Source organism: Saccostrea echinata, unplaced genomic scaffold (genome assembly GCF_033153115.1).
Source record: "Saccostrea echinata isolate AGI-Se365-2 ecotype Australia unplaced genomic scaffold, CSIRO_AGI_Sech_v1 ptg000025l, whole genome shotgun sequence".
Classification (NCBI taxonomy): Eukaryota; Metazoa; Mollusca; class Bivalvia; order Ostreida; family Ostreidae; genus Saccostrea; species Saccostrea echinata.
Window position 1 is genome coordinate 26,228,330 of NW_026889774.1, and position 20,844 is coordinate 26,249,173.

Genomic DNA, 20,844 nt, shown 5'->3' on the forward strand with positions numbered 1-20,844 from the left:
CTCAGGGTGAAAATGAAAATTCCAAAACCTTATTGCACATCTACAGGACACCATCTATCATATTTCAAAAGATCAATTGCTTACTGCTTAAAATAAAAGAGGAGGAGTTTGAGGAAGAAGACAGTGTGACAGACGGACGGACTAGGGTAACAACAACATAATGAACTTTCTTTAGAAAGTGCGGGATAAAAATATTATTATATATAGCAAGATGGACAGATACTTTTACAATAGACATTGGTGTTGTCATCTCTACCCAACCAGCAAAGTAGCTTATTTGGTAAGGCGCTCGTTCCAGTATCGGAAATTCGTAGGTTCTCGCCCCGGCCGCGACAAACCTTAGTCGATAAAAAATAGGTAGCAACTGTTTCTTCGCCAAGCGCTGGCACTATTGGAGTGAAAATCGCGGGTCTTTCGAATAGAACCTTATAAGCCAATGTCCCGTGTTACGGCAGGTGGTTATACTCTAAAGAATGATCATCTCATCATGGCCCTGAGTGCTGAGTATAAATATAAATTTAAAGCCCTTCACTGGGATCTGATGACGTCTAATATGAGTGAAAAATTCTCGCACGGGACGTGATTAACTCCAACAAACAAACAAACTCTCTCCATCCAACCTCTACGAGACATGGGGCTTAGGTTGAAAAATTTATGGCAAGCAATACAGATTACAGAAAATATCCCTAAAGAAAATGGAGGAAATTGATCTGGAACTTTGGTTGCTTTGTATACAGAAAAAAAAACCATTCCGTCTTTAAACAAAGGGTTAGAAATTAACTCATCTTTAATGTTATGATATGATGTATATATATATATATATATATATATATATATATATATATATATATATATATATATATATATATATATATATATATATATATATATATATATATATATATACATTTCTGTTTTTGGAATCTTTAAAATAGTTTGCCTATTCGATTCCCAACTATAGACCTGCCCTTAGCAAATTCCCCTAAAAAATCGCAGGACAACGGATTGTCATATTTATTATGCAAGTATTCACATGTAGTATAGATTCAAGATTGTCCAAATCATGGTCTAAAGACTAGGATGGGGCGAAGAAATAAAAATCTTAAAAAATGTATAATAATACGGATATATATTTAATCTCTGTGGTAATATTTGGAAATTTATTTCAAAATTAAGGATTATCTCCCTCATGCAAAGCTCTGATCCTTCGACGTATTTGGCTCTAGGCTTTGGCAATTTTTTCAGCTCTTCCAATTCTTTTTATTTAAATTTTGGATTCCCGACCTTTCGGCTTGAGCATCACTGAAGAGACATAATTTGTCGAAATGCGCATCTGGTGCATCAAAATTGGTACCGTATATGATTTACATTCTCTTAAATAATAGGACTCATAAATGGTGATATTAGTATACAAGCATCTCCAATTTTCCAGACGTGGCCACAGTAGAGAATCAAATCACAAAACGTTAAAATAATGAACAGTAAAAATGCTCAAAATTTCAAGTAAAGAATATAAATTTTAAGAAGAGCAAACAAAAATCTCTGAAAACAGAGATGTTAACAGGTGCCATGGAGGAGAAATCATCCCCTGTCGACCGGTCACACCCGCCGTTTGCTCCTTTTCTTTACAGAGTAAACTGAAAAATTCGTAGAAAATTCAGTGTGAGAATAATGGTTTAACAGTTTGTATGAAAGACATTAGTAAAGACTCGACTTAACGATAGATTGTATTTTCTAACAGTTAAACCAATAATTTGCGAAAGTATGACTTCCTCCGTTTACCCAGTCATGACAAGGAGTTCACAGCGGAGGTTAACAGGGGACCTCTTATGATTTTTTCCCACCTCTTATGATTTCAGGATCCGCCTTTAATTTGTATTGTTTAATTGAACTTTTGAGCATCATTACTGCTCCTTATCTTCCCATTTCCTATAAAATTGGAATATATTCATTTAATTTGACTGATTTTGGCCCTGCTGTCTAATATATTTCTCTGTAAAAGTTTGAACATTCAATGTGATTTGCACAGCTAGAAAGTACATGTCATTGTAAACTGATATTTGCTCATATGTTTAACAATATCGACATAAACATACGATTGTGGAAAATGAATACATATTTTGTATACTTCCAATTGCAGAAGTAATACAGAGCAAGCTTGCACTTACCTATTTTTACATACTACATCATTTTTCTATCATAATCAAAAGTAAAAATAGCAATATTTTTATTTCTCACCAACTTTAAATCAACACATGTCGGATACTTTATGTATTACTTTAGACATTCTGATAAAAAATATTTTATAAGGTAACACTATCAATAAAAAACAAAAACATACAGTGTGATTTTAACGTGAACAATAATTGCTTCAACATAGTTATACCAATTTCACAAACATTCTAGATATTTTATCAAAGATTTTGCAATGCAGAAAGTTGTAATATTCAATCATTTTCGTTCATACCGGGTATGAGCTTTATATACCACTTAGACTATGACTTTAGGAGCCCTTAAACTTGTCCATAACTCAAAGGATGAAAATGTAAACTTGCTTTTGATACTTCAAGTGATCAATACATGAGTATATATTGTCAACAACAAAAAATAAAAAAATAAAAAAAGATGCTACAGAGCTTTAAACAATCTCATCAAGATTTTGAGTTCGGAAATTCTATTGTCGTTATAATGACCTTGTTTGCAAATACAGCCTATCGTTGGGTTGTGTTTTGACTGACATGTTTCAGACAAACTGTCAAGTCTATATTTTTATAATAATTTGACTACAGAGTACTCTGTTTACATGATCAATACGGAAGAATTGACAGGGAAGGTCTCCCTGACACCTGCAAGATTGACTACTGTTCGTTTTCTTAACCTTTTTGATTCTCTTTAGATGAAATTTAAAAATAAATCAGCAATACTTGTTGAAAAACGTTATATAAATAATAATACTAGTTCTTAATCAAAATGTTATATATTTTAATCAAAGTATGGAATGTAAAGCACACTAAAACAAACTATGGATAGGTTGTGTGTGATAAAGCTTTAACAATACATGAAATAAGAAAAATGCAAGACTTAAAAAATGTAAATTCTCTTTAAGCTAGTATACTGCTTTTCCTCTAAATAGTGCACAAGAATATCATCAAGATGAATAGAAATGATAGAAGGTTGGTGTGGAAACTTGTTCATGAAGTTCATCTATTATTTGCATTTTTAGTACTTAGAAAACCTTAAAAAATGATTGCGAATTTCATTAACTTCTTGCTTAGCTTAACATTAGTCAAAACTTTGCGATCATATCATTTCTTCATTTGTAATGCGATGTCTTTTTATCATTATAGATCATCATATCACGAATATCAGATTTAAAATTGTGAAATACGTTTATAACCAATAACGGAATTCTGATTTGGGAGATTGGGTTTAATTCAAATATCTTTCTTTGTGACGTTTTATAGTCATTAAAATTATGTTAATTCAGAAATGATATTAAGATTTATTACATTGTTTGTTACGATCTAGTGTAAAATATATGAATGCACTTACTTGCTAAACAGATGCTGACTTTATACTTAGTCTTCATTTTAAATACGTACATTTCAAGTGTCAGTGTCCCAAATATTTGCATTATTTTGATTTCAAATACTAGTATTCTGCATGTTCAAATCGAAAGTAAATCATGTAATGTGTAATTTCTTTGTTACATGAAATCTGATTGGTAGATACTTTTCGCCGCTGAAGTGAAATGTAACATAATTATGCATAAAAGTGTTGGCAGCCATTTTTCTAAAAACGCCTGAATAAAGTACATGTAAGTGATGCTTTCTACATTTAATTTGTATTCACAAAATTAGGACTAGTGTATATGCAAAATGATTCTCTTCCTATCTATATATAGGCTTGTTATTGTTCATATTCTATTCTCCATTTCTGAGAGAATCTTTGATAATTAATTTTTAAAGAAACACATTTTTTATTCATGCAAAGATGGCACTTCTGTAAGATTTGAATATCGCCGAACTTTAAATTTTAGTTTATCTGACATTTCGTATTTATCAATGAAAACTGCGCTATAACGAAGTAGTTATAATACAGCCTTTTATTGACACAATTTATGTCAGATAATGGTACAGTGATATAAATAACTAGTATGATACTAAAAACAGCATAGGGGGATTCCATAGCTCAACACAGATCGGGGGTTCCCAATGGGTATTTTTTTTGATGAATGAAGTTGAAAATAAAATATAAACTATAAATTTGATCGAAAAGAATTTCATGCAGACAGGACTCATCCGTGCCCAAACGCTTATTTGACTAATTATAGACTTTTATTTTGCGAAAATATTTAACGATTTCTATTTGAAGTTGACAGGTTTTTTTCTCATTTCAGTGTTAACTTATTATAAACAACATGAAAGAAATTGTTGATCAAACAATCCTAAGTTTCATTTTTGAAAAATTAAAAACTTATGAATTTGGATCTTTTTGATGAATAGCTTTATAATAAAAATCCTTTTGTGATAAGCTAAACTTCATATCTTGTTTTTAACAGATGATTTATAACTCATTTGAAATATATGTATTTTCTAAAGACTTTCAACTTGTTTAATGACCCGAAAAAGTATTGCTGCTAACGCCTAATCAACAGAAAAACAAGTTTTACTACTTCTATTGAACATGCGCTCAGGTGTGGCACAAATATACATGTATATTACTTGAAAGCAGAAGGTGGATGAACAAGCTTGAATGTCTCTAGTAAAAGAAAAAAAAAACTGAACTCTGTTATGAATTCGAAAAATTGATAAGTATCAATGTCTTGTTTTCAAGGATACATATGTAGTTAAGGAAATAATACAGTGACCAAAAAAGGAGGCACATTAATATAAAAACTTTCATGTGACACATATTATTATTTTATTATTATTATGTGTGATTTTTTACTTAGGTTAAATTTGAAATGTTTTAGGTATAATGTTTACTTTGTCTCAGAAATGTTTGGAAATTTGCTGGGAAAGGTAAACTCTTCCTGATCCCGTTTACAAATTAATAACTAAAGTTAACTGAAATTATTTCTCATCATTGTATGTTTAACAAACACATGCATTACAGGACAATACAAATTAATTTTGTTTCACGTCTACAAAATTATATAATATTTTATGATTTTATCTCATTATCAAATCAGACCAGATGAAGTCAATATTTTCACGTGAGAAAAAATATTCAACATAATTGCATTCAAGAAATCAAATTTCATACATTTTAAGAATTATTTTTAACTGTTCCTTTATATGACATGTAGTTTGATATTAGGCTTTAACATGGCTGGGACTTCGGGAGCAGATATGGCAGAGGGCGAGGATGCTGAAGAGGAGACTGTTACGCAGTTTCTGATAGGCGTTGGCCTTGAGTGCCTCATAAAACTGTTCTCCAGACAGAAGATAACCATGGATATTCTAAAGGAGATGACTTCAGATAACTTGAAAGAGGCTGGGATACAGGAGTATGGTTACAGACATAAGATTATTAAAGAAGTCGAAAAAATGAAAGGTATAAACATGTATTTCAGAATAATGAATATGATAATAAAAATAATGATGATCATTATGAATTAATTGATCATGAAATAATTTTTTCAGGGATTTCAGCGTCTTCTCAACGGTCAACATATCAACGGAAAAGAAAGGCAATCATTGAACAGCAAAGCTTGATATCCAGAAAGAAACGCAGCGATCATAGTAATAATTTATTTAGCACGTTTTAGCCGAAGCCATTACTCTTCAAATCTAAATTCCCATCGTCTCTGCATCTGCCTGTTTATCTGTAAACTCCACGCACAATGAAATCCTTTAGTGAAAGGATCAAATTAAAAATTAAGGCAATTAAAATGAGAAAATGAATGCTTTTAAATAGTAAAACCAGAGTTGGGTAATTTATAACTCTTTAGCCAGAAAAAGAAAGTGTTTATTTAGCTTCAATTTTTGTTCATTAAAAATAATGTACTTTCGGTTCTCGTCAAAACATGGCTGACACGAAATAATTCCTGAATCCCCTCTCTCGATTCTGGAATTTTTTTTGATCCTATACAGGGACTGGATTTTTTATGAGATGAAAAACTACATGTAAACTTCTATATTTACATTTGCTGTGTTTTTCTATTAAATCAACTGTGAAATTGATTTGAATGCCATTTTCGTGTATACTCACGCGTAGAAATACGCACGGAGAAACTCGCCCTAAAGTGACGTCACAATGAGCTACAGAATCGTTAATAAAATGTAAGATATAGGGCAGCGAATAATTCAAACATTGAGTATATTTTGGTGCTTTTGAACATGTAAAATGTAAATATAAGGAATGTTTTTCAGTTTAGTATGAATTATTGGTGCGCTTCATGAAATATGCCTACGTGACAAGTCTGTGGGACTTACACACCAATAACTCACATAAAACTTAAAAACTTCCTTAAGTACATACCAGATTCATGAAAATGTTGGGTGTGCTGGATTTTTTGTTTACTGTATTTGTGGAGAGTAATAAAATTCTGCACTTAATTTTCAAGCACCTACTCGACTTCGACCGAAACAAACTTGCGTTCTTTGCTGGATGGCTTTATATTTTCTGGTACTAAATTACTTATAAAGAATTGTTTTACAAGATCTGTTAATATCATCTACTCACAATTGTGCATTTTTGGTAAGAATACATTGCAAAATTTATTACTGTGACTTGACCTTTAATAAAGATTCATGATTCAATAAATGGTCTCCAAAGTTAAGTTGATTGAGTTTTGTTCACTCCAAATAGCTCTAGAATCGAAGAGTAAGGAGTCGATCCTTACGTCGCGGGTTCGAATCCCACTGTGGGACGTGGAGACCGATCCGTCGGATGAGACCGTATAAACCGAGGTACTGTGTCGCAGTAGGTGCTGGCACGAAAAAGATCCCTCACTGCTCAATGGCCCTGAGTGCCGAGTATAGGTCAAAATTTGTAGCTCTCCACCGGCAAGTGGTGGCGTACCATATGAGTGAAAAATTCTCGAGAGGGACTTTAAACAATAAACAAACAAACACTCCAAATAGAGTTGCAACCTGTCGTTGCATTAATTCTTAAATGAGGTATTGCTACAATGTTCTCTAAGATTAACTTTCAGATATATTTTGGCCTTTAACAAGGGGTTTCTTTTTACTTCATATTAATATCTTGGGAGGAAACTGTATTTTTGAGCTGCTTTGCCGATGTTTCTCTTTTTGCGTTTAAATAATGCTTTCATAAAAAGTTGTTGACTAGGTCCTAGGACAACAGATGATTATTTCGCTCTGAACCTAAAGTGTTGCTCAAAGGTTAAGACTGCAAGTAGCGCATTTTGAAAACCAAAGTCCTGTTGTCCGAAAAATCAGCCAATGCCTGTTTTGCTACATATCGACTTCACACAAAAGCACTTTTTGTTCAGTCGAAATGCTTTTTTGTGAAGTTGATATACCTGATATATCTATAGATAGACCTCCTGAAAGGGCTCAATTTATATAATATATATGTATATATTTGTTCATACAGGAAAAAGAAACTATCCAGTTTTTTGTCGCAAATCCATGTTACCAAGACCACAAATTCATAAGATGACCGCCTCGACACAGACATCCTTCCCTCCATCACGGAATTATTTGTCAAGTACGAGGGATTCAAATATACATGGAATGATGCAAACCATTTCTACTCAAAATAGTCCACAAACAATTACTTCCAACAATTTGATTAATACAATTACAACCACCTTTCCTGTCGCTAGCAATAGTCAATTTACAACAAGAAGTAACAACCAAACGACATTGGAAAATGTCCAGTCAATATCAACAGCCAAGCTCAATCCACTGTCGGGTTATATCCAAGGCACGAGTCAGTCAAAGAAACTACCTAGCCAATCCTTGGTCAGTCTATCAGTCACGTCTTGTAGCACTTCCTCCTCATCAACATTGACTTCTTTGAATTGTTCATCAGTGTTGTCATCTCCATGTTCTTCGCATCTAACGCTTACATGTAAGTAATAAGTAATAAAACTACTATATCGTTTATCATTTTTCTGAAGGTTATACAGTTATAACTTTTTTGTTCATGTCACATGATTTTCTTTTTTCAACATGATCATTTGTAAAACAAAACTTTGTTAACAACTCTTGCTTATATGCGTTACTAGTTGTACAATTCTACATTTTTCATTTTCTGTATTATTGAAATCTGTTTCTTTTTGCAAAATCAAAATTATATGTATATTTCTTTCATAGGCATAAGTTTTTTTTCTCTATCAGGTTTCTGAAATATATATATATATATATATATATATATATATATATATATATATATATATATATATATATATATATATATATATATATATATATATATATATATATATATATACATGTTCCATTCCTAAATAAGAGTATGTTAGCTAGTGTTTAAATTTAGTCGCATGAATCAAAGGTTCAAGTGAGCTTTTCTGATCAAACCTAACAAAAAATACTATAGTAAACTATAGTTAACTATAGTTTACTATAGTTAACTATAGTTAATCAAGGTTCCAAAGTTTTCACTATAGTAAATCAAAGTCTCAAAGCTTTTACTATAGTTGACCAAAGGTTTTCACTATAGTAAATCAAAGTTCCAAAGTTATTACTTAAGTAAATCAAAGTTCCAAAGTTTTTACTTTGATACTATAGTTAACTTTAGTAAACTCTAGTTAACTATAGTTTACTATAGTATTATTTTGTTAGGGACCCGTCGCCATATTGCATTCTTGAGTGAATGGAAAATAAAGACTTTAGTTCCATTCAAAGGAAGATAATCAAGAAATAAATCGTCACCTCAAAAACGACTGAACCAGAAAATGAAACTTATTTGATTGACTGATTGTATGTTGTTTTACGTCCCATTCGAGAATTTTTCACTCATATAGAGACGTCAAATATAGAGACGTCAAATTTTGACCTTGACTCGGCACTCAGGGCTGAGCTATGAGGGATCTTTATCGTGCCAACCTATGCCGTGACACGGTGCCCCCGTTTTTAAGGTCTCATCCGAAGGACCCGCAGCTTTCACTTCAAAGTGCCGAGATCATAGCAAAGGAACAGTTGCTACCCATTTTTTATCGACTTAGGTCAGTCGCGGCCGAGATTCGAACTCACGACCCCCTGATCACGAAGCGCGCGCTCTACCAACTGAGCTATCGTGAACGGTGAAACTTATTTGAAAGCTTTCTGATATAGTGTAGATGCAAATTTGTTCAAATCATTGTCCCTGGGGTAGTGTGTTGCCACAATAGGCGACCAAAGTTTTACAATGGAATATATAGGAAAAGAATATTTTTTTTCGGAAACAGCAAAGCCATGTTTTGTCATATTAATGTGGAAGCATCCCCACCTCAGGTACTGTAGATTCAAGTTCTTTTTAAATCATGGCCCCGCGGTGTAGGGTGGTACCACTATGGGCAATGAAGGTTTGTGGATCAAAGTTTTACATAGAATCAAATATGGGGAAAACAAACAGTAATCAAACTCGCATACAAGGCAGGAGCAGAGCAAATACGGACCTCTAAAAACATCAGAAGTGGGATCAGGTACCATGGAGGAGTAAGGATCCCCTGTCGACAGGTCACACCCGCGGTGTGTTCCTTGTCATGATCTAGAAAACGGAAAATACGTAGACAATTCAATGTGTGAATAATTGCCTAACTAGAATTAAAACATGATTTTGACGTAAACCTTTTTTGTTTGTGTTGTCCTTTCTATAGCTTAATGTTGAGCTAACTCCTCAAACAATCCATTAAGTTACCTGTAAGTATACATTCTTTTTGGAAAACTGTCCATTCTTTTAAGAATGGACAGTTTTTTTAAAAAAAAAGAATGGACAGTTAAATCAAACAGAATGGAGAGTTACAGGTAAACTTTGGGAAGTGTTCAGGAGGGAAACAAAAACAAATACATTAAATGCTTTTTTTTAAATTTACTTATAAAATAACAAAAAGAATGCGGAGATCAAAGTTAATCCAGAACACAATGTCTGCACAGCATCCACTCGATTTTACTCTTTTAAATCCTTGAATAATGCACATTATTTCAATACTCAAAACTTGATTTTTACAAAACTTGAATTCAAATGATACAATTTCACATTTGATTAAAATTTCGGAAAAATCATTCCCTCGAGGAGAATTCATTTTCAGATAGAAGTACGTCTAACATTGAATCCTCTTTCCAGAAAACAGTTTGCACCATGAACACTACACTGCCGCAGTTAATATTTCGGTAGAAAATAAATAAAAATGAAACATTTCCAGATTTGATTTGAAAAACATTTTCAGGTCGAAGATTGCATTTGGCTCATGGCTAATCAACCACTCAGAACACAATTTGCATCTCACCATTACACTGCTGCAGTTAATATATCCTCAAAAACAGAATTCAAATAAAACATTTCCAGGTTTGATTCGAATTTGATCACCTGTATCTGTCGTCAAAGTTCATTTTTGGGTCAAAATTTGGCTAATATTTCTTTTACTCTTACTTTTCTGTTTCAAGATCCAAATATCACTAATTTTGTGCATATTTTGGTTTATTAGATTTTGATTCTGTAATATACTCTCTCTATCATAAGAAAACATGTATGCCTTTACAACGCAAACTGTAAACTGGTTTTGAAGCATTGCATACTTGTACAAATACTAGTATCCCAAAAATCCACCTGTATCTGTCCATTCTTGCGACAAAAACCTTTTGTTATTTGCATCTGGAAACACAATGGCTATTCAACAAGTTGCTCTGCATCCCTAGCTTACCTGTGACTGTCTATTCCGTAAACAATGAACTTGCCATTGTATGTGTGCTACCTGTTATATCTGATACCAGTTTTGAACATAGTTTATTTATTTTCAATACAAAGAACATCATGTTTTAAGTAGGAGAAGGCCTCAAACTGTCCATTCTGTGAGAGAAAGAACTAATCTCGGGCCTACGGCCCTCGATTAGTTCTTTCTATCACAGAATGGACAGTTTTCGGCCCTTCTACTTTACATAAATCTTATATCAAGTTTTACTTAGAAGATAATTTCATATCAAGAACAGCAAAGATGGTCATATTAATTTGGAGGCATCCTCAGGTAGTGAAGATTGTATTTCCAAATGTGACCCCAAGGGGAAGGGTGGAGTGTGGAATTGCACCCAACAGGCAATTAAATTCTTACATAGGATTATGTGGGAAAAGATTTTAAAGATCTTCTAAGAAAAGCAAATCCATAAATAGTCATATTTATGAGCAAGCATCCTCTGCAAGTGTTTATTCAATGCTATTAAAATCATTGCCCCCAAGGGGAAGGGTGGGTCCACAATAGGAGCTCAAAATTTTACATAGGAAAATATAGGGAAAAAATCTTCTGATAAAGAACAGACCCAATGTGAATCAAAGGCCTCTTTTTTGCTCAAGTGAGCTTTACTGATCACCCGTTGTGCGGCGTCCGTCCGTCCGCCCGTCTTTCCGTCTGTAAACATTTTGCATTTTCGACTTCTTCTCAAGAACTACTTGTCCAATTTTAATTAACGTTGGCACAAAGCATCCTCCAAGGGGAGATAATCAAGAAAAGGCAACAATAGAATAGGGCCATTAAAATATTTCACTCTCAAGAACCACTGGGCCAGAAAGGAAAACTTTTATAGAAGCTTCCTGAGGAAGTATAAATTCTAAATTGTTCAAATCATGCACCCTAGTGGTATAGTGGGGCCACAATAACGGATCAAAGTTTAACATTGAAACATATAAGAAAAGTCTTTTAAAATCTTCTTCTCAAGAACCACTGGGCCAGAAAAAGCGAAAATTATGTGGAAGCATCCCGAGGAAGTGTAGAATCTGAATTATTCAAATCAGGACCCCTGAGATTAGGGTGGAGCCATAATAGGATATCAAATTTTTTTTTACACTGAAATATATATATATATATATATATATATATATATATATATATATATATATATATATAATATAATATAATATAATATAATATAATATAATATATATATATATATATATATATATATATATATATATATATATATATATATATATATGAAACATCTTTAAAAATCCTCTTTTTAAAAAAGCATTGGACCAGAAAAAGTGAAACTTATGTGGAAGGTTCTTGAGGAAGTGTAAGTCTAAATTGTTCACATCAAGACCCCTGGGGTGAGAGTGGGGATGAAAGTTTTGTGTTGAAAATATAGGAAAAAAAATCTTACGAACCATTGGGCCAGAAACGGTGAAAGTTGTCAGGTTCCCGAGGAAGCGTAAATTCTAAATTGTTTAAATCATGATCTCCGGGGTGAGGAAGGGGCATCAATAGGAAAGGAAATTTTCATATTGAAATATATAAGAAAAACCTTTAAAATCTTCTTTTCAAGAACCACTAGACAACTTGGAGTAGGAAGGGGCCACAATAAAGAATCAAAGTTTTACTTTGAAATATATAAGAAACGTCTTGAAAATCTTCTCAAGAACCATTTGGCCGGAAAATGTTAAACTTATATGAAAGCTTCCAGAGATAATGTTGTTTGTAGGTTATTCAAAACATGCAACCTGGGGGTAGGTTGGGGCCACAACAACACTTGTAGACATAATATAGAATCTAAATTTTTCAAATCATGGACCCGGAGGTTAGGTTGGGGCCACAATGAGGGATCTATGAGGGCTCAAATTTTTACATTGAAATATGTAAGATTTTTTAAAAAAAAAATCACAAGAATCACTGGAGAAGAAAAGATGAAACTTATTTGAAGGCTTCTTGAGGTATCGTAGATTTTAAACTATTCAACTCACGGTCCCCCGGGTAGCGTTGGGCCACAATAGGGGGTCAAATTTTTGCTTGAAACTATATAAGGATTTATTTTAAATCTTCTAAAGAAATGAAATATGGAGATAACGAACAGTATTCAAGCTCAAAGGTCCATTTAAACAATACAAAGCAGGAGCAGAGCAAACACGAACCTCTAAAAACATCAGAAGTAGGATCAGGTGCCACAGGGAAGTAAGTATCCCCCCCCCCCCCTGCCGACAGGTCACATCCGCCGTGTGCTTCTTGTCATGATCGGAAAATAACGGAACAATTTGTATGAAAAACGTCAGTCAGCATTTGACTTAATGATAAATTGTATTTTTTGACAAGGTCATTGTATCGACCATAGAACTTACGAAATGATGACTTAAAACGGGACCTTTGATTCTCTTGTTTCATCAACTTGTTTGTCAATAACTTACTTCGTTTTAGAAATTGTTCATACGTAGAACATACTCTTGCGTATCGAATTACCTGAGAGATGTAAACTCCGTATGCATGTGATAAGGGTATATTGCTGCCTAAGTTAAATTCCAAACATTCCAAGATGTGCGATTTTTTTAAATCATGGACCCCGGGTTATTTTTGGATAAAATCAGGATCAAATTTATACTAAATATGCATAAATAGAGGAAAAGAATTTTCTTCTCCATCAGTAAAAGAACATTTAATCATGTCGATATTAAAGCATCCCTATGTGGTGTGGATTCAGAGACCCCTTAGAGGTAGGCCTTGGTGGGGCCATAATATGGGGCACAGTTTTTTCAACAGAATATAAAAATCTCTTTAAAATCCTCTGAAGAACTAAGGTAACTCAGGTGAGCGTTGTGGCCAATGGACCTCTTTTTTAAACTTTTCTCTTGACTTAAGATTTAAAACTTTATTATATTATTTTTTCTTTTTAATTTTTAATTGGAACAGATGACAATGATGACGCCATTACAGAGGACGAAAATAGGTTCTTGAGATTTTACTTGTTGGCACAGCTGGGCACTGACGCTCTGAGAATGGCATTTGACAATAAAGTTCCACCATCCCTCTTGGCATCTCATCTACAGACTCATAAATGCAAACTACTGGAGAAATGTGCCTCTCAGAGGAAAGTCCTTTTCCCAGGTAACTAATATAAAAATTCGTTGAAATTTCCCAAACTGATTAAATCATTACATCTAGAACTTGTGTTTTTTCCTGAATAATTTGTTTTTGCAAATAGTTATATTATATGAAAAGATAATTTTTTTTACCATTTTCATTTTGTTAAATGTATATATATTCAGTAAAACTTTACAATTTTTTTCAGGCGGTTCTGTATCAACAAAAAACTTTGATACAACTTTGCTCTATGCTCTTTTCCGTAATACATTGAGTGTTACGCAGCCATCTAACGGTTGGGGAAATGATCCTTTTCCTTACAATACCTCTCTTACTGATGACGTAGAGCGAGTAAGGATACACAGAAACTCCATCTGTCATGGGAAGACTTCAATGGATCTATCGATCTTTCAAAGGAACTGGTCTGATTTATCAGAAGTAAGAATTTAATTCATCTTTGGATTATGTATGTATATGTATTTAGATTTTAATGAGGATAGCCTGTCACTTTTTTCCTTCAAGAAACTTGTGATATATGAAAAATGTGAATTTTTAATAATGTTTTCAATCAAGAAACCGTCATTCAAATTCAATCCCATTTAACACAGACATAAATCTATGTATTTTCATATACATAATACATGTGAGAACATGTTTCTATATGGCAATCAATTGTTAATTTGATATTTCCTACGAAATTTTCAGGCAATTTTTCGTCTTAGTAATGGATCATTGAAAAAAGAAACCTCTTCTTTGGAGACGAGAAAATTTGATAAGAAAGCGAGGAAGAGTATCATGGATGACTTTGATCTTTTGAAATATAGAGTCTCAGAGCTAGAGCAGACTCACATACCAGCGCACATTAAAGGTATTTTCTCTCCCATTTAAAAAAAGTTCTTCATAATTGAAGCTTATTTACTGAAGAGTAGATGGGAAAAATAAGTAAAATACTTATAATAACACTTCATGTTCGTTTATATTTAATGAAAAAGTGAAACAACCTTTACGTAGGCTGTAATATCAAGACATCATAACTCAGCATGGCGAGAATGAAAATTGTAAACATAGATATTAAGAACAGTTTAGAGAGACACTGGCAGTTTTAGTCCGAGCCAGGAGGGATAATTTACTCTCCCTATCTATAAGGAGTATTTTCTTTATAACAATTTTCGTGAAGGGAAGAAGAATCGAGAGTTTTGTCGCGATTTTTATCGTTTTAAAGAGAAAGCATTCATTTTCATATTTGGTATTTTTACTGTGAAAACGTTAAATTAGTTCTTTTTCATAATTTCTATTCAGAACGTCAAACAGATGAGGTAAAACTCTGGGAGGAAGACGACGAGGTGTTTTGCGAAACTCGGGCCTATAAAGAATTTGAAGAATTGATGAATATTCATAATGTTGTCACCATCATTGGGGGACCGGGTACTGGTAAAACAGCAAAGGCACGCCATTTAGCAATCAAATACAAAAGCGAGGGATGGGAGATCATCCCGGTCATTTGTTTAGAGGATATCAAAAACTTTGGACATTCCTATGTGAAACAGATTTTTTTGTACGATGATCCAGCAGGTGTGTTTGGGTTTGATAGGTCAAGATACAATTCCTTGGTAGATTTTACAAAAACGATTAAGCTCTTATCAGAAAAACAAACAAAGTTCATTTTTACTTGTAGAAAATCAGTGTATTATGAGGGTAGAAAATTAGATCTGTACATATTTCAAAATACAATCGATATCGAAAACGAACGAATATCCCTTTTGCCAACTGAAATGAAAGAAATGCTCACTATTCATTGTGAAAAGTGCAAAGTTGAAAAGTCTGTTTATCAATCCCTGTCACTTAAGTCAGGATCTGTGATGTTTCCTTTACTATGCAAACTGTTTTCGAAAGAAACACAATACCAAAAAGAAGGCAAACGATTTTTTGAAATGCCTAAAAAGTGCCTGATTGAGGAATTCCAGAAAATGAAACTTTTAAACAAGATTCACTACGCCTCATTAGTTCTCTGTGTGCTTTCACAGAATAGGCTAAACATGCAGGAATGGAAGGATACTGAAACCCTTAGTCACATGACAAAACAGTTCAGGATAGAGGGGTCACTATCTGATTTGCAAGTATGCGATGCATTAAACCAAATGAATGGAACGTATGTCATCAAAATTGATGAAATATACGCTTTTGTTCACGACTCTATTTTTGAAGTAATGGCATACATGTACGGGAGAGAGTTCCCCGAAATGATCATATCAAAGATGAACAGTGGATATATTTCTAGATGTGTAAGGCTCAGAACAGATGCTAACTCAAATCTTAATTCATCTGTTATTATTCCAAAAGAAACTTACTCTGTTCTGGCTGAAAGACTTTATCTTGATATCAAAGAGAAACAGTTTTATGATGTCTTCCAAAATGAATGTTTAAAAGAGCTATCTTTTATACAGGTCTTCATAGAATATCTACATACTAAGTCAAACGAAGAATTAGCTGAAGCCTTTCTGAAAGGTCATGATTATGTCCCTCATCTTATCGCCACAGAATTTATTGATAAGGTTGAGGAAGGACGCAAGTACATTTTCGAAAGGCTCATTGTTTGTGAAACATACTCCGAGGTAATGACCGATTCTTTTATGGTTGAAGATGAAGAAATGCCTGAAAATATAACAACATATAAAACAAAATATCAGATTCGGGCTCTCAACTGGGTAGTTGCTTATGGTCACGAGGATCTTCTAAAATTCCTTGTTGATAAATACATTCTTTATGAGCTTACTTGTAGAAAAATATTTGGATTTTCCTTATCTGAGCAATCTCATCTTCTTGTGCTGAGTACTTTTAGTGCAAATTCACAAATTACAAAGAAATTGATTGGATACTTGGAGAATAATTGTATTGACAATAGTCCTAGTGGAAAATTCGACTCACTAAATATCCACATGTGTTTTACACCTCTTACTGCTGCATGCATAGGATACAATTGTGAAATCGTAGATGCCTTGCTTGATGCTGGTGCAGATATTAACAAACGTGATGACACGCCTGAAGGAGATACACCACTGACTCATGTAGCCAAACAAGGAAATGAAAAGATGTTGGATCATTTAATAAAGAAAAATGCCAATATTGACAAGATCAATGGTGTTAATAAGTCACCATTGTATTGTGCCTCATATTTCGGCCATTTCAGCGTCGTTCAAAACTTGCTTACCAACGACGCTAACATTAACATATGTGATGCTTACAATAAATCTCCTTTATTTATTGCTGCCGAAAAGGGATTTTTGAAAATAGTAGAAGTATTAGTGAACAATGGAGCAGACATTACAATCTGTGAAAATAATGAAAAGAAGACAGCTTTATTTCAGTCTATTAATAATAATTACTTTGACATTTCGAGGATTCTAGTTAAATCCGGTGTATATGAAATGCTTCTAAGTAACAAAATCATTGATCTGATGTTAAGTAAAGGATTCGATCTGAATGTTCTGGACAGTGAAGGTAGAACAATAATACAATGGGCTATACAGAAACAAGATATTGATCTTTTTATAAAGTTAATTGATCATGGAGCTAAAATTGATAGTCTGTTGGAAAATGAGATAAATTCCATTTTGTCATATGTCTCAGTGTCGTATGATTTTGATGTTTTGAAGATTATCTTGAAAACGTTTGACCAGCCAAGGTGTCCTGATATTCCTTGGAGTTATTTGCATTTATTGAAAGCTTCAGCCAAAGATAATATTGAAGCAGTCAAGTTTCTGTTAAACCGTAACTTCCATTCTGAAGACCGAGATGAAGCAATGCAAAAAGCCTTTACTATTGCAATAAATAGAGGGAACCTGGATCTTGTTAGAACACTGGTGGTGCATGGAGTAGACCTTAATATTTCAAATGAAAAATTTACCAACAATTGCACTCCATCACTTTTCTCCACAGAGAATATAAATGGAGATAAAAAAAGACAGGCTGATTTAGGTTTTCGGGAAAAAGAAACACCATTGCATATAGCAATAAGGCGTGGACATCCTGAAATTGTTAAATATTTAGTAGAAAATGGAGCCAATATTAATTTGTATAATCACGAATACAAAACACCATTACATAAAGCATCAGAATATGGAAACACGGAGATTATTATGCAACTGGTAGAACATGGGGACAATATTAATCTTGCTACGTTATGGGAGGGCGAAGCACCGTTACATATAGCCTCAGAATACGGGCATACCGAAATTGTTAAATATCTATTAAGACGTGGGGCGAAGGTTAATGTTTTTGATATCTGGAAAAAAACGCCATTGTCTAATGCATCGGAAAACGGTCACAAAGATATTGTTAAGCATCTAGTAGAACATGGAGCCAAAGTCAATGTTCGAGTCGATTGGAATGAAGCAACATCATTATATTTAGCAGCACAATTTGGACACAAAGATATTGTTAAACATCTAATAGAAAATAATGCTAGGGTCAATGATTGTGATCTTTGGAAAAACGAAACTCCATTGCTGAAAGCAGCCCAGAATAAATATATGGAAATTGTTAAGTTTCTTTTGGAACATGGAGCTGATGTCAACCTTTGTGATCGTCGCAAGAGAACACCATTACATTACGCAGCACAAAACGGATGTACAGAGATTGTCAAACTTCTAGTTCAATTTGGAGGCAAAATCAATCTTTGTGACAACTCGGACAAAACCCCATTACAGTATGCAGAAGAATACAAACACATAGAGGTCCTTCAACATTTCATAGATCATGGAGCCAATATTTACTTCCTGAGCAGTGGAACAAATCAGTATTACATAAAGCATACATCTGTTAAGTGAATATATTTTCAAACATGTAACACTTAAGAGGTAGTTCACTAGAAAACAAGGCAATATGAAAGAAAAGGCTGCACATCAAATATGACAATTATTTGATTGTTTCTTGAAAATTATATGTCTATGTAGGCTAATTTAATTGAACATTTGTTTGAAAATACATGTAACATAAATTTAAACATTGTAATGTTTTGTCTTGTGGAATTTCCTTATATAAACCATTGAATATAGGATGGAAACAAAAGAAAAATCTAAAACGTTTTCAACAGATTTTTAAAATCTAAAAGAAACCTAGAAATATATCATCTTTCAGATTAAAAAAAAATCGGTGGCGAAGGGGACCTCAATATTATTTGTTTTGCTCTACGTATGTACAATTTCTAAAACGAGGTAAATTATTGACAAATAAGTTGATGAAACAAGAATATCAGCTGTCTCGTTTAAAGTCATCATTTCGTAAGTTCTATGGTCGATACAATGACCTTGTCAGCAAATACAATTTATCATTGAGTCAAATGCTGACTGACGTTTTTCACACTAATTGTTAGGCCATTATTTACACACTGAATTGTCGACGGATTTTTCCGTTATTTCCCGATCATGACAAGGAGCACACGGCGGGTGTGACCGGTCGGCAGGGGATGCTCACTCCTCCATGGCACCTGATACCACCTCTGATGTTTGGAGGTCCGTGTTTGCTCTGCTCCTATTTTGTATTGATTAATGGACTTTTGAGCTTGAATACTGTTCGTTATCTCCATATATTTCATTTAAAGTTCGTTATAATAGGCAAGAGTTACCTCCCTTTCAGCTAACCACCTTACAATCAGAATCACTGTGTTATATTTCGTATTGATATATTAAAGTGTGATATTACAGAAAAAAATATTGTTTGCTTTTGAAACTGGAATTCTATTTTATCATTGTTCATGATATCAAGTTAAAAATTTACTCTGATATTTGGGTTGAATCCATGTTTCCATTGCTGTTACAATGACGTCAATTGTTTGTCTAGTATAGCGTCAGAGTGTTGCAAAAACTACACGTAAAATGGTAAACTTCAGCTACAAAAAAAAAGCGAGGTTAGACCAGATCCATGGACAATATATATATATATATATATATATATATATATATATATATATATATATATATATATATATATATATATATATATATATATATATATATATATATATGTCTATATAGGTCTACCCTCTATATCTATAGTATAGAGTGGTAGATCTATATAAAAACCTTGTTATTTACAAAATTAGATGAAAATTGTCTTTGATCCCAAGTTCTCAATGTATTTAATTTTGTTTTTATAAATGTCAACGGACTTTTTTTTTTATGTTTCTTCATTGATGGACGTTTCGAAAACATATAATATCAAAGATCAAGAAATAACAGAAGAGTAAGATAGGCACAACTGCACCTTAAATATAGAAAAGGGGATGTAGAATTATGAGTAGTCCCGTACCGATGTAAACGAAGGTGACGATAGGTTTCCTCCTCTTCTGCAGGTCTATCCAACTTGGTTTTCCGCTCTTTTATCATACTTGCTTGCTGATATTGAGATAATATATGTTATGTGTGTCTATTTTGATAGTTTACAAATCAAAATTGCAGAAACCAGACTAATTACATTAACCGGTAGGCGACTAGTAGAATTGCTTTTGTAATACTCACGGAATACATACTCATAAACAGGTTGCTTGAAAAGGACTTTTTTCATAGAACTCAAATAGCTCAAAATTGCTAATATAATTGATAAAGCCTGAATGTTGAACAACACCTACGGGTGTATCCCTTTTTATCAGATAAAGAATTTAGGATGCTTATCTTGAAATGTGGTGGGGGGGGGGATACCCCTCTCAATATTTGTTATTCTGTTTGAACAGGGCCAATTATAAATGTTTTTGTATTACTTATAGGTGGACAGAAAAAATAATAATCCTGGACTCTTATCCCTATGAAATTTGGAACCAAATATAGTGACCTTATTTGAGTGGATTCATTTTAGTTCTTGGGGGATCAATGTTC

General features: G+C 33.3%; 1 protein-coding gene across 1 annotated transcript; it reads left to right on the forward strand.

The window, feature by feature from the left end:
* Positions 1 to 5,336: 5,336 nt before the first annotated feature.
* LOC133192274 (uncharacterized) lies at positions 5,337 to 18,977 on the forward strand. The gene is made up of 7 exons (XM_061328270.1): positions 5,337 to 5,559; positions 5,649 to 5,747; positions 7,567 to 8,046; positions 13,805 to 13,999; positions 14,184 to 14,413; positions 14,681 to 14,843; positions 15,275 to 18,977. The coding sequence occupies exons 1-7, from the start codon at positions 5,355 to 5,357 to the stop codon at positions 18,799 to 18,801; spliced, it is 4,899 nt and encodes a 1,632-aa protein (XP_061184254.1). The 5' UTR covers positions 5,337 to 5,354; the 3' UTR covers positions 18,802 to 18,977.
* Positions 18,978 to 20,844: the final 1,867 nt, after the last annotated feature.

What these genes read in the sequence shown, in the direction of transcription:
- LOC133192274 (XM_061328270.1), top strand. Translation starts at nt 5,355, where the DNA reads ATGGCAGAGGGCGAGGATGCTGAAGAGGAGACTGTTACGCAGTTTCTG. An exon ending in AGAAGTCGAAAAAATGAAAG is followed by an intron (nt 5,560 to 5,648) that starts GTATAAACATGT and finishes TAATTTTTTCAG; the next exon opens with GGATTTCAGCGTCTTCTCAA. An exon ending in AAAGAAACGCAGCGATCATA is followed by an intron (nt 5,748 to 7,566) that starts GTAATAATTTAT and finishes TTGTTCATACAG; the next exon opens with GAAAAAGAAACTATCCAGTT.